Genomic DNA, 14,778 nt, shown 5'->3' with positions numbered 1-14,778 from the left:
GGATCCAGGTGTTAGTGGAAATGGGCATCACTGCAGGTGGCAACTGTTGAAAAAATTCTTCAGTGAATCGATAAAGAACGCATATAATATGCAGACACAGCAGCAGAATATTCATGCAAGGAAGGCAGAATGAGAAGACAAGGAAAGAGAAGCACTGAGGAAGAGGAAGACGATTATTGCCCTGGAATGTTTTAAAATCTTGGGTAAGTTTGTATTCAAACTTCATCCTCATTTTTCTCAAAACACAATTGTTGATCAGTTAACCACCTTTTTCTTCGGAACCAAAAACTGTACAATACTGAAATTTCTATCACATACTGTGCAAGTACCAGTACAGTGCGCGAACCTTTCCTTGAGCCCTAGTTCCCGTTCTGCACTATGGAGCTCAGGGCTCACGAAAAGTTTTGTGCACTATACATAGGCTGTAGCAGAATCACTTTGAAACCATTAGTAGTTATTGAGATAAGTTATGAAGTATAACCAAAAAATACCATCACAAAATGTTCAAAGTTTGCTCGATTAGATTTTTGTTTAGAAATCAACCATCAAGCCCATCAATATAAATCTGCTACAGGCTATAACCACACATTTGCAAGTACATGCTCCAATATTCAAGGTTCTGAGTATTGTACTTCACAAGATGGTACAAAAACAAAGCAGCCCAGTTTTTAAAAATTTAACTTTATGCCACTGCTCATAGTTTTTTCATTCATTACAAAATTAAACTCATGTATACCCTCAAGTTAGTGTAACAGTTCTTCAAAATCTCATAAATATAGCTCAAATATTCAAGATTTATTGGGAACTAACGTTTACACTACCCGGTTCCCTTAAGGCAGCAGGAAGCATTGGACTACAGTGGCTATTAAATGTAAAGAAGTTTGAGACAATATTGTAATTTATTACAGTACACAGTTTCACTCATGATTAGAATGAAAGATCAAATGCATGAAACTTTTTAGCCAGAATCTCATTGTGTCATGTTACCATTGAGTTTTAGACATCAGTGTTAACTCTTTCTGGTCTAACTGCGAGCATAGCTTGCAGCGGCCGAAATTACGCTCAGGACGCGCTGCGGGCATAGCCCGTTGTAAGGTTTGACAATTCGCTAAAAATCAAGAACGAGCTATGCACGCATTCTGGTGGTTACATCGTGTTTCCTAATGTATTAGTTACGGGAGTATTTAAGCAGATGGCAGTATTATATGTCTGTCAGAGAATTTACGATATATTTGAACAGCATGCATCAGTAGATGTTGTCACTCAGTGAGCTCTAAGACATGGCTTCTCGCGGCAAACATGTGCTTGACGAAAGTGATATTTTCGATATTTTATGATATAAGTTTTTGCGCAAATGAACATATTATTGACATGAATTCGAAACAACTTCTTGCATTTCATTATGATTGGAGTTTGTCTTACGGCCTAGCTCATGTTCCCGCGTATTTCATATTTGCGTGAATACGTAAGATTGTCTACATATTCGTAAAGTTGTCTGTTTAGAAGACTGTATTTTCCCTATCTCAGAAATCTTTTGTAGTAAATGGAACAATATTTTTACATTTGAGTAACTTTTAATAAAATTTATCAATTAAAATAAAATTTCGTAAGAGCACCCATTTTCATTATTGTAATTACTATTAATATTATTGAAAAATTATTTTTATATCGCTTATTATCGTTGTTTTGTAATTGCAATGCACATTTTATATTAGCGAAATAGGGTAAATATTACTGTATTTCAGAAAAATGTACTTGCTTCGTTATCCGTCAGACCTTTCCTCCATTCGCAAAACATGGTATAATATATAAACAATTTTAAAATCTCAAGTGATAGTTGACATGATACAAAGAGCGCTTTTGAAAATTAGATGCTCAAACAAGCACAAAGAAAAAAGAATCATGTCAATATCTCCTACAGGTACAGAGATATAATATTTTAAAGATCCTAAAAATGCCGAGTCCAGAACGTTTGTTAGGGATATTAAGGCCCAGACTAGAATGGGTTAATGAATCAAGTCTTCAAATCTAACTTTGGCACTGTATTTCAATCACAACTAAATTGTCAATTGATACATTGTATATCATAACTGCATTTTAGCAAAATGTTTTTATCCATTTAGTGTTAAGACTAAAAGTGCGATTAATTATAAGTACATCAAGATTATAACTTAACCTCGAGACATTGTAATGGCTGAGGATGCTCGGTAGACCTGCAAAACATGTCACAACTGTAATATTATGTCAAGGATAAAATCCTAACAGTAAAAACATTTTATGTATTGAGTAGGTGGAAAACAAATATTTGTATTATTTTACAGTGACTATACCGAGCCCTCAATGCCATATGGAAGGATTAGAGGATACCTAAAGATTGGCAGCAAGGAAGCATTTTTCCATTGTTCAAAAAAGGAAATAGGAAGAAATGTGAATTTTAGAGGTATAACCCTATTATCACATGGGCTAAAAATAATGGAGAAGGTCATAGACTAATGACTGAGGGATATAACAGAAACACAGAAGAAGAAAAATATGGCTTTAGACCGAATAGATAAACAATAGACTTGATATTTACAGTGCGAACGATAATGGAAAACATCTGGAAAGGAACAAGGAAATCATCTTCGTATCTTTGGATTTGAAAAAAAAGCTTATGATACAGTTAAAAGAAAACATGTATGGGAATGCCTACTAAAAAGGAATGTACTGAGCTCGATAGCTGCAGTCGCTTAATTGCGGCCAGTATCCAGTATTCGGGAGGTAGTAGGTTCGAATCCCACTGTCGGCAGCCCTGAAAATGGTTTTCCGTGGTTTCCCATTTTCACACCAGGCAAATGCTGGGGCTGTACCTTAAGGCCACGGCCGCTTCCTTCCCACTCCTAGCTCTTTCCTGTCCCATCGTCGCCATAAGACCTATCTGTGTCGGTGCGACGTAAAGCAACTAGCAAAAAAAAAAAAAAAAGGAATGTACCAAAATCATTAACAAGATAAAAATGTATCATGAGAGTAAAAGCAGTGTACAAGTGGGGAGTGGTGACTGAAACATTTATGTGAAAAAGGTCTCAAGCAAGGAAGTGCACTGTCACCATTATTATTACATTGATTGATGAAATCATAAAACATGTAAAACAGTATCAGTAGTGATGAAGAGATTGCTTTGGTATTTGCATTTGATCTGGTGATTTGGGGAAATGGAGAAAAGTACAAAGGAGACTGGACATTTGGAATGAAAATCTGAAGGAGTTTGGAATGGTAATTAGTAAAAAGAAAAGTGTAGTCATTCACTGTGGAAAAGGAAAAAGGGAAGCCAAGTAAACTTAGGGGGAGAACGGTTAGAGAATGTAGAACATTTTACATACCTGGGTAGCATTATTAATGGAAGTAATGAAATCAACCCTGAATTTAATAACAGACTAAGTAATGGTACAACATTTTATCATCAAGTCAGAGAGCTTTTATGGGATGACTAAGTACCCAAGAGAACAAAATTAACATTATATAAACAGTGTTTCATACCCATTGTAAGATTTGGACTAGAAACACTGGTAACTAATAAGAGGCAAGGTAATAAGATCCAAGCAGTAGAAATGAAATTTTTAAGAACATCGGTTAAAAGGCAAGAAGATACACAATTCAAAATACTAAAATCACAGAAGTGCTAAATATAGAACTGTTAGTACAGAAGATACAGAAAGCAAGACCGAGATGGTTCAGACATGTAAAAATAATGGGAAAGGAACGGGTTGCAAGAAGGGAATTGGAAGGATAAGTTGCGGGAAAGAGACCAGCTGGAAGACCAAAAAGGCGGATGGATCAGATTTGGTAGGACATCGGAGGAGTTGGATTGGATGTGGCGGAAGTAATGGAGCAGGAAAAGTGAAAGGACAGAAAGGAGTGGAGGAGGCTTGTTAACCACACCTGGGCAACTGGAGTGGTCATTGATGATGAACACTATTCGTTAATAATGCTAGATAATCAGCAAATGCAGGACAATTTATTTAAATATGTCTTCCATCTTAACAGTCGGACGTACCTTATTCCATTCACGCATAATTTTTTTCCAGCGCACAGTTAAACAACTGGGATAATCCATCTCCCTGTTTAAAGACCAGTATGAATTTCAAATGGCTCAGAGATTTCATTTTGAACCTAACTCTAGATTTTGTATTCCCGAGAGTGACAGCAATAAGGTTAACAAGTTTCCGATGTAAACCAAATTCAGTAAGGATATGCAATGATGATTCACGATGGATACTCTCATAACCTTTTTGAAAATCAGCATAAGTGATCTATAAATTTTTCTCATAATCATTTGATGTTTTATAATCCATTCTAGACTGAAAATTTGATCTGGACAACTTTGTCCTGGACGAAAACCACCCAGATATTCACTATCAAGTTGTTTGTGAATTCTCAAATATAAAATCTTAGAAAATCTCAGAAAAAATCTTATAACTGATATCCAGGAAAGAAATTCCTCGATAATTACTAGGACCTGTTCTATAGTCTTATGTATTGGGTGTATAATTGCAACATTCCATTCTTCAGGTAATTTTTTGGTATTTCATATGTCATTGAGATGTTTGTTTATGAATAGTCTGTACATTTGCTTTCTTCTAAAGTTCCGCTACTAGTTGATTCTTTCCTGCCGTGTTAAAATTTTAAAGTGAATCAATAGCTACACGCCCTTTTATAAACTGGTGGTATGATGTTTTCCAGAGGTATTTTATTTCTGGGATACAGATAAATTCAAAATTATATTCAGGTTCATCAATATTAGGTAGTGTTTTGAAGTATTCAGCAGAAATTAATGCATTGTCATAATCATTTTGGTCCACCTCTCCATTCTTTCATCAGAAGAATACATACATACATACATACATACATACATACATACATACATACATACATAATCATTATAGACTGTTATGCCTTTCAGCGTTCAGTCTGCAAGCCTCTGAGAATTTACTAATCGTCGCCACAATCCTCTATTTGCAACTAGTGTTGTGGCCTCATTTAGTTCTATACCTCTTATCTTTAAATCGTTAAAAACCAAGTCTAACCATCGTAGTCTTGGTCTCCCTCTACTTCTCTTACCCTCCATAACAGAGTCCATTATTCTCCTAGGTAACCTATCCTCCTCCATTCGCCTCACATGACCCCACCACCGAAGCCGGTTTATGCGTACAGCTTCATCCATCAAGTTCATTCCTAAATTAGCCTTTATCTCCTCATTCCGAGTACCATCCTGCCATTGTTCCCACCTGTTTGTACCAGCAATCATTCTTGCTACTTTCATGTCTGTTACTTCTAACTTTTGAATAAGATATCCTGAGTCCACCCAGCTTTCGCTCCCGTAAAGCAAAGTTGGTCTGAAAACAGACCGATGTAAAGATAGTTTCGTCTGGGAGCTGACTTCCTTCTTACAGAATACTGTTGATCGTAACTGCGAGCTCACTGCATTAGCTTTACTACACCTTCATTCAATCTCACTTAGTATATTACCATCCTGGGAGAACACACAACCTAAATACTTGAGATTATCGACCTGTTCTAGCTTTGTATCACCAATCTGACATTCAATTCTGTTGAATTTCTTACCTACTGACATCAATTTAGTCTTCGAGAGGCTAATTTTCATACCATACTCATTGCACCTATTTTCAAGTTCCAAGATATTAGACTGCAGGCTTTTGGCACAGTCTGCCATTAAGACCAAGTCGTCAGCATAGGCCAAACTGCTTACTATATTTCCACCTAACTGAATCCCTCCCTGCCATTTTATACCTTTCAGCAGATGATCCATGTAAACTACGAACAACAAAGGTGAAAGATTACAGCCTTGTCTAACCCCTGTAAGTACCCTGAACCAAGAACTCATTCTAGCATCAATTCTCACTGAAGGCCAATTGTCAACATAAATGCCTTTGATTGATTTTAATAATCTACCTTTAATTCCATAGTCCCCCAGTATGGCGAACATCTTATCCCTCGGTACTCTGTCATATGCTTTCTCTAGATCTACGAAACATAAACACAACTGCCTCTTCCTCTCGTAGCGTTTTTCAATTACCTGGCGCATACTGAAAATCTGATCCTGACAGCCTCTCTGTGGTCTGAAACCATACTGGTTTTCATCCAACCTCCTCTCAACGACTGATCGCACCCTCCCTTCCAAGATGCCAGTGAATACTTTGCCTGGTATATTAATCAATGAGATACCTCGATAGTTGTTGCAATCCTTCCTGTTCCCTTGCTTATGGATAGGTGCAATTACTGCTTTTGTCCAATCTGAAGGTACCTTACCAACACTCCACGCTAATTTTACTACTCTATGAAGCCATTTCATCCCTGCCTTCCCACTATACTTCACCATTTCAGGTCTAATTTCATCTATTCCTGGTGCCTTATGACAATGGAGTTTATTTACTATTCTTTCCACTTCCTCAAGCATAATTTCACCAACATCATTTTCCTCCTCCCCATGAGCTTGGCTATTTGCAACACCACCAGGATGATTTCCTTTTACATTGAGATGATGTTCAAAATATTCCCTCCACCTCTCCAGTGATTCCCTGGGATCTATTATGAGTTCACCTGAATTACTCAAAACACTGTTCATTTCCTTTTTCCTTCCCTTCCTAAGATTCTTTATTACTGTCCAGAAAGGTTTCCCTGCTGCTTGACCTAGCCTTTCCAGGTTATTACCAAAATCTTCCCACGACTTCTTTTTGGATTCAACAACTATTTGTTTCGCTCTGTTTCTTTCATCTACGTACCAATCCCTGTCTGCCTTGGCCCTTGTTTGGAGGCATTTCTGAAGCCTTCTTTTTAAGTTTACAAGCTGCTCTCACTTCATCATTCCACCAAGATGTTCTTCTTTTCCCATCATTACACACAGTTGTTCCTAGACATTCCCTTGCTGTTTCTACTACAGCATCCCTGTATGCCACCCATTCACTTTCTATATCCTGAACCTGCTTACTGTCTGTTTGAAACTTCTCACTAATCATATCCATGTACTTCTAATTTCCTCGTCCTGGAGATTTTCTACCCTTATTCGTTTGCAGACAGATTTCACTTTCTCTACCCTAGGCCTAGAGATACTTAGTTCACTACAGATCAGATAGTGGTCTGTATCGTCGAAAAATCCGCGAAAAACTCGTACATTCCTAACATATTTCCTGAATTCAAAGTCTGTTAAGATATAGTCTGTTATGGATCTGGTACCCCTGGCCTCCTATGTGTAGCGGTGAATAGCCTTATGCTTGAAGAATGTATTCATAACAGCTAAACCCATACCAGCACAGAAGTCCAGCAAACGCTTCCCATTCCCATTAGCTTCCATATCTTCCCCACATTAACCAATCACCCTTTCGTATCCTTCAGTTCTATTCCCAACTCTCGCATTGAAATCGCCCATTAGCACTATTCTATCCTTGCTGTTGACCCTGACCACGATGTCACTCAATGCTTCATAAAACTTGTCAACTTCATCCTCATCTGCACCCTCACATGGTGAATACACGGACACAATTCTTGTCCTAATTCCTCCCACTGACAAATCTACCCACATCATTCGCTCATTTACGTGCCTAACAGAAACTATGTTGCGTGCAATGGTATTCCTGATAAAGAGCCCTACCCCAGACTCTGCCCTTCCCTTTCTAACACCCATCAAGTACACTTTATAGTCTCCCACCTCTTCCTCATTATCTCCCCTTACCCGAATATCACTTACTCCTAGCACATCCAGATGCATCCTCTTTGCTGACTCAGCCAGTTCTACCTTCTTTCTTCCATAAGCCCCATTAATGTTGATAGCTCCCCATCGAATTCCATTTCGTTCGCCAAGTTGTTTCCAAGGAGTCCCTCGCCTGTCAAATGGGAGTGGGACTCCATTACTCCCATAGGTCCGAGGCTTGCTTAAAGTGTTCTGAGCTCGGTAAATTCATGAAGCAGGATGCTGCCCTACTTGCACATAGTCCAAGTGAGGATCTCTCCTCTAACGGGTTATGGACCACCGGTGAATTTTATAGTCCTAGCCGCCTGAGCACAAGGAGGGCCACGACTCAGAATATGTCCGAGATGCCCACTCCCATTCCATAGCAACTGGTATTCCGACTCTCGGGACCACTTACTAGGCCACTCAGCCGTTGCCCATGGTTCACGAACTAGGATGTGACTACAGTAACCCACAAACATGAACCAGAGTAGGGAAGAAGAGTAGGGGGAGTATAATTTGTTTGGTATTGTTTAAATGACCTACAATAGTCTGTTTTATGGCAATTGAAAGCTTCATCAATAGATTTTAATGTTTCCATCTGATTGTTCCTTTTAACCCTCCTGTTTTCTTTGGCCGTTAACTATCTAGCATTGATTAATTCTTCCCTAGAACTTTCAGTTTTTTATTGCTGGTCATTCAACGCAGCTTTATGCCAGTGTAGTATTGCTATATCACATTCTTCATTCCACCTTGCATATTTTTTATTTTAATGCAAGCAACTTCTTTTGCTAAGGCTTTTAATTTAACATTGCTCCCCAAGTTGTGATCTAAAAGCATTATGGACTTCTTGAAGTACAGTATAAATTGAGGTTTTTCCTGATTTTTCCAACATTTGCGCTGTCGACTGGTTGTGCGTGGAAACGGACATCCTTCCAATCCCAAGTTGCAATTCAAATTGCTTTTTATCGGTATGGGTTATGTTATCACCAAAGATCAGCAATTCAGTTTCCGAAGAGAAAAACCTGTTAGCTGAAGCTGTGATGGATGAGGTGTGGGAAAATGGTGTAGTTGAGAACTGCGTTGAGTGGGTTGATGATCGTGACGGTGATATATCGTAGGAAGGTTCCAGTGATGAGATCCTTCCTCGTTCCTCTGCCTGCCATTAGTGGTGATTAATTTATTTCATTTTTTTTTTTTAATTGTTTACTTTTCTTGCTTATATGTCAGATGTTGCAAGGGTGTACGTGTCTCCTTTTAGTTTTTGTGAAATTTTCCTCTTCGATTCATTAGCTTTCAGAGTACGATATTACGGGGGCTGTGTGCCACGTTCATACATCAGCTGTTCTCACAGCATTAGAGCGCTAACTATATAGGTAAGGCATTAGTCACATGGATTGTGAACTGTAGGTAAAGCTATACAGAGATAGGGACCTTCAGAATTATGGTAATGACCAGAAATGTGTCATAGTTCCAAAGCAAAATATACGGTATTTAAAGTCCAAACTCGGTATTGATAAGAGCAGCACAGGTTGAACTCGTAGGCTGTTGGAAAGAGGTGGAGGTAGTGTGAGAGAGAGAGAGTGTGAGAGAGAGAGTGTGTGTTGACTAGGAGGATTAAAATAGTTTTGTACAATTTTGTAAGAAGTATAAGTGTCAATATGGATTTAACATGAGATAGTCTGTAACGATTTTGTATATTTCAGATCAACAATGTTTGATACGGCGAGTTCAGAGAAAGAGATAGGGAGAAGGATTTTGCTAGGACGAGTTATGAGGAAATTAACAAAGATCTGAAGAACAGAGGAATTATTATTGGTACAGAGATCAGTCTCCTCAAAACCCCTTTATTCTGTGTTTTCTTATATGGCTGGGAGACCTGCACCTTAAAGACTTGAGATAGAAAACTCAGATGCCTTTGAAATGTTGTGGCCTGGTATTGTAGAATAGTATGTGGACCTTGGACCTCGAGAAGAAACAATTCACCCACTCTTCAGGAGCTGAAAATTTTGAAATGCCTTTCTTCAAATATTAATGAAAGAATACTTAAATTCTTTAGACACATCCTGAGATGACATGGAGAAAATCTGGAGAAGTCGATCGTGGAAGGGAAGTTCGAGGGCAGTAGACCACGGGGAAGAACTCCAACCAGACTAATGGGACAAGTGGAGACTCACTAGTTTAACTTTCCAAATGTGCCCTGTGGGAAAAGGCAAAGATTGTCTGGGATGCCGATGCTACAGCAGAGATGTCCTAGTCCTTCGGTGATGCAGCTCTTCTGAGGCTTCCTCCCTATGAAGATGGTACCATTTTGACACCATACCAGCCCTGCCATTCTTAAACCTTCGGTAGTACCAATAATCAAACCAGCCCCCCCCCCCCCGCATGACCAACAATGACAAAACCAGTGGGGTCATGACACTCAGAAATTAGTAATCAACTGGTGGTGGTGGTGGTTTTGAAAAACTTAGTGACGTGGCTGCTTGGTTCAGATCACAAAGCTGTATGTTGCATTTGTTGGGTTTGAACCGTACCCTCAAGATGGTTTCCTTTGATTTCCTGTTTTCACACCACACACATGCTGAGGTCTGAAAATGAGCATGAGCTGAAATGTATTGCAGGTAACAATTCACTTTGCAAAATAAAATCAATGTAATTTTATTTCAAGAGTTCAGTTTAAAGTAACTTAAGGCTTAGAACTTCTGTGCTTCGCATCTCAATAATAGGAAGTTTTCTGTACTTGTAGATTGTTGTCCTGTGGATTTTGAATATTCTGACTTTTCACTGAAAATAGTTTGCACGTTCAATTTCTGTTTTCTTCAATGAAAGTCACCATTGAATTCAAAGTCATTTCTTTGCAATACTAATTTGTTAATAGGTGACTTAATGTTTGTGTTGTTAGGTATTGGCTGATTTTGTTGTCTTAGTCTAATGTGTGTCAGTGGTTCTAAAACTTTCAGGGGATATGAAATTACTTATTTAAGATATTAAATACTCGCTTCCATGTTTGTTTACAGGTGGTCGGCTGCTTACAGAGTATATACAAATCAGTCACGAGGTGATCTAGGTGAACTACGTCAGACACTGCAACGTGGCATTGAGGTTGTGAGAGTTCTAGGAAATCATGGATTGGATGTACGACTCATTGTTCAACTCGCTAGAACTTTTACTGATCGTGTAAGTAAAATATCCTCGTGTGAAAGATTATTCTCCTATATATTTGTCTTAAACAACAATGCATGTGTGATTAGAGTGGAGAATAAGGGGACAGCAGGTAGTTGGTTTAAGTTGTTAATTTCATTTTTCGATATCAATGATTCTACAATTTGCAGTTATAAGGGTTGGATGTTTCCGTCTAATCAACACTACAGTAAAACCTCATTAATTCGAAGTCGTTGGGACGCAAAAATCTGATTTCGAATGAACTGCCAACACATACTTCGGAAATGCCAGCCCTTGCGGCGTCACAATATATTCAGTAAGAGTACTGCATGCAATTAACCTTGATTCACAATGCCATGGAAAACTATTTCCAAAATGTATTCGACAAGGTGCATTTACAATATTCAAATAATGAACTTAGATAACTCACTGCCAAACAGAATCTCGCACAATGAAAGAAGAAATACACGATTCAAAGATGAGGAAAAATTAGGCTTTATCTTTTGGAATACTGTACTCTTTCCATGTCAGTGCAAGGCGTCCAAAAATGCAAAGTGCCAGACGCTCTTAAAACATCGTGGCTTTTCAAACTTCCTATGACTGGGGAAGGAAGTCTCCCTCTTCTGTGTGCACTGCATAGCAACACAGTACAATTCTCTCCTTTGAAACCATAAATCCATTTGGCCTCGGCATTTAAAAAAATAAAACAAACAAACAATGCTGTTTCTTCGGCATTGACAATTTTTGGTGCGTACGAATTAATTACAGGCCACGCTTTTTCACCAACTTGATTTATCAGTTTCATTTTCCGTATTGACAGTTATCGTATGTTACAGGCAAGAAAGTTTCCACCTTTTCAATACAAATTTATTTATATAAAAATTTAATCTACAGTACCAGTTTCGACCTTTTTACATACGGTCATCCTCAGCTGCACACTATTAGCTTCACATAAGTCAAGTTTTATTGATTTGCCTTGTCCATTATAAAAGTCATGATATAGAGTATGTCTTATTTTCTAATTGGGCATACTTAAAGTTAAACCTGACTAAATATATAATCTAAAATAACTGTGGGTGAATATTTTTAGGCCTATTAAATATACAGATACATTATCATTTTAAAATGTGGTACATGTTGAATGGCATGTTAAAATATACAGTTCATATTAAAATCTGTTACAATAAATAGGAACACTTTGTTAAATTGGGTTTGGCGTCTTGCATTCGTTGAATTTCCTTGTTTTTCCAGTATGAATGGAGAATGTCCGTATTTCATTCGTGAGCGGTGTTCTTATTTTAGTCCTACTATAAATTGTGCTTATTCATTAGTTTGATTGATAGACTTCTTCAATTGTCGATAACAAGTTTGATGTATGGCCAGAGGTAGTTATGTGCAGCTGTGGTCAAATATTGCCAGAAGTATTGGATCTAGTATATATATATATATTTGGTAAGTGTCAAATGCAGAATGGTGGGTCTTTTCTGGTGTATAGTTGCTGATGTGTTATTGCTGCTGTGGTTGGGCAGGCAGCCAAAGCTAGCACCTCCCATGACTGTTTCCTCCTTTTTTTCTAGAGGGATTTTGTTTTGTTTGTGGTATCAATTGCAGCCTTTTTACATTTTTCCATCTGTGATACTGCCTTTTGTTCAAATCTCTTGTGAAATCTGTGTGTGTGGTCAGCTATTCAGTGTCAAACTTAGTTGTGGGATCTTGGGATGATGTTGACTTTGATCTTAGAGAGAAAATGATCTGAATCTAAGTTTGCACCCTTCAAGACTTCTATGTTTTGGATCTCCTTTTCTGCATGTTTCGAGATTGTTACATGATCAGTCTGGAACTCTCCCAGGCTGGGGTTAGGAGATATCTATGTTTTCTGTTTTTTTTAGGAGGTGTCTGAAGGCTGTCTATTTCATGACCAGATTGAAGGTCTTACATAATTCTGTCAATCTCACTCCATTTTGATTTGTCCTTTTGTGGGCTGGATATTCTCCAATGATGTTTCTGATTCTCCTTTTTCCCAGTTGTGCATTAAAATCGCCAAGTAGTATGATCACATTGTTAGTTGGTACTATGAGTATTATTTCCTCCAAATCTTCCCAGATGTCCTTAACTTTCCCTGGGTCTGTTTTGCTCTCATTTGTGGGTCCATGTGCGTTGACTAGCGTGTAGAGCTTATTTGTTCCTTTGAAGGAAAGGGTGAAAATTCTGGAAATTTTGATTTCTATACTGCATTTATTTATTTATTTATTTATTTATTTATTTATTTATTTATTTATTTATTTATTTATTTACAATATTGTCTTAACACTTTTGTTTCTTTCCTGTTGCCTTCATTGTGCCCATATTGATCTGTTATTGTGCTATTTTTCTAGAGATTATTTATGATATTTCTCTAATTGGTTGTATTGTTTCATAAGTCATTTAGCGTACTTGAGTATTATATTAACCTGTTTTGTTATAACAGGCCTCGTCAATGGGTACTCGGACTGAAGCATCTGCCGAATTGACTGCGGTGGAAGCACGAGCCTCTCTGTACTGGACATCTGCCATGCCTTTACTTGATAGACTGCAGAGAAATCAGGCCATTAGATCACCTCATACAAGACTGTTCGAATATCAAGGGTATGCCCATTCCAGGATTTCTTACTTAAAAACTTAGTCTGGAACTAGTCTGGGGTGGGGAGAGACACTTCAGGCTACACCTTTTTTTTTCCCCCCTGCTTCTATATTATATTTACTAGCATAATATTCAGATTGTTTAACAATATGTAGGGATAGAATTGTTTAAAGTGGGTTTGCATAAGAGACAGAATAACTAAATATTTTTGTTATACTTAATAATGCTAGTTTAAAAAAATGCTTTATTTAAAGGCTGAGAGAATCATAAAACAATATTTGCAAATTTTACATAAATTATCATACAGAAATGACAATCATTTTAGATACTGCATTTACTACTTTATTTTACATATTATGGCCTTCATGGGACCACTTTAGTCAATTACACAATGGATTTTTTTATTTTCTCTCAGCCCAATACTTCATTCTCTTGGATCTTAATTTTCTCTCATCTAAAATCACTACTCCCATGGTTCGTTGATCTTGGTCTGTAGTCTGGTCTCTATATTTTTGAGTGTCTTGATTCTGTGGGTTTTCTTTTTTAAATTCTCTACTGTGATTTGTAGTTCCTTCATATCTTCTTTGATTTCTGTATTCCACTTAATATTACTCTAAGGCCCGGTTGTATAAAGACATCTGACTGGAGATCAATTAAGAACTTAGTTCTGAAAATGAACTGAGATTACGACTTCATCGCGTTGTATAAAACTGAACTCGGTTTACACATGTGTAGTTCAAATGTAATCGGAGTTCAAAAATTGGACGTGGCAACACCGCAAAACAAATGAAATACGAAATAGCTCGGCCCGTTGGATAATACTTAAATAGTGGGATTGACCTGGCCGTGACTGTCAACAAATGAAATACGAAATTGCCGTGACTGTCGAAGAAGGAGAAGAAGATAATATTGTGATCTCGCGAAGTAAACATGGAAGGAACTTCACACAGAAAGAAAAGGGCGATCTGGTGGATATTGTACTATCAAGGTACAAACATATAATAGAAAATAAAAGAACCTATATGGTGACATCAAAGTTGAAAGAGAAAGCCGTTGACTTGTCAATGTTAAAGAGCTCTCCAACAACCATTTGAAAACTTACTGTAGCATAAAACCTAAGAGTTGTTAGGAACATACACATGGGTGACAGGGGATAATTTATTTGACTAGGTTTTTGTAGTGTGTCCCTTAACTTTAGTTCCAGTCGTTCCACAACATCTTTCGATAAACGAAATCTTATTTTGAACATTTCACACAATTCAATAATCGGATT

General features: G+C 37.7%; 1 protein-coding gene across 1 annotated transcript in view; it reads left to right on the top strand.

Moving 5' to 3' along the window:
* Nup358 (Nucleoporin 358kD) overlaps nucleotides 1-14,778 on the top strand; it is a 343,965-nt gene that overhangs the window by 130,344 nt on the left and 198,843 nt on the right. The window contains exons 12-13 of the mRNA XM_067157834.2: nucleotides 10,741-10,900; nucleotides 13,353-13,510. Coding sequence (XP_067013935.2) covers nucleotides 10,741-10,900; nucleotides 13,353-13,510 — 318 coding nt within the window. The remainder of the gene's footprint in view (nucleotides 1-10,740; nucleotides 10,901-13,352; nucleotides 13,511-14,778) is intronic.

Source organism: Anabrus simplex, chromosome 14 (assembly GCF_040414725.1).
Source record: "Anabrus simplex isolate iqAnaSimp1 chromosome 14, ASM4041472v1, whole genome shotgun sequence".
Lineage (NCBI taxonomy): Eukaryota > Metazoa > Arthropoda > Insecta > Orthoptera > Tettigoniidae > Anabrus > Anabrus simplex.
Note: the sequence above shows the minus strand (reverse complement) of the source record. Positions and strands in the feature narration are given on the sequence as shown.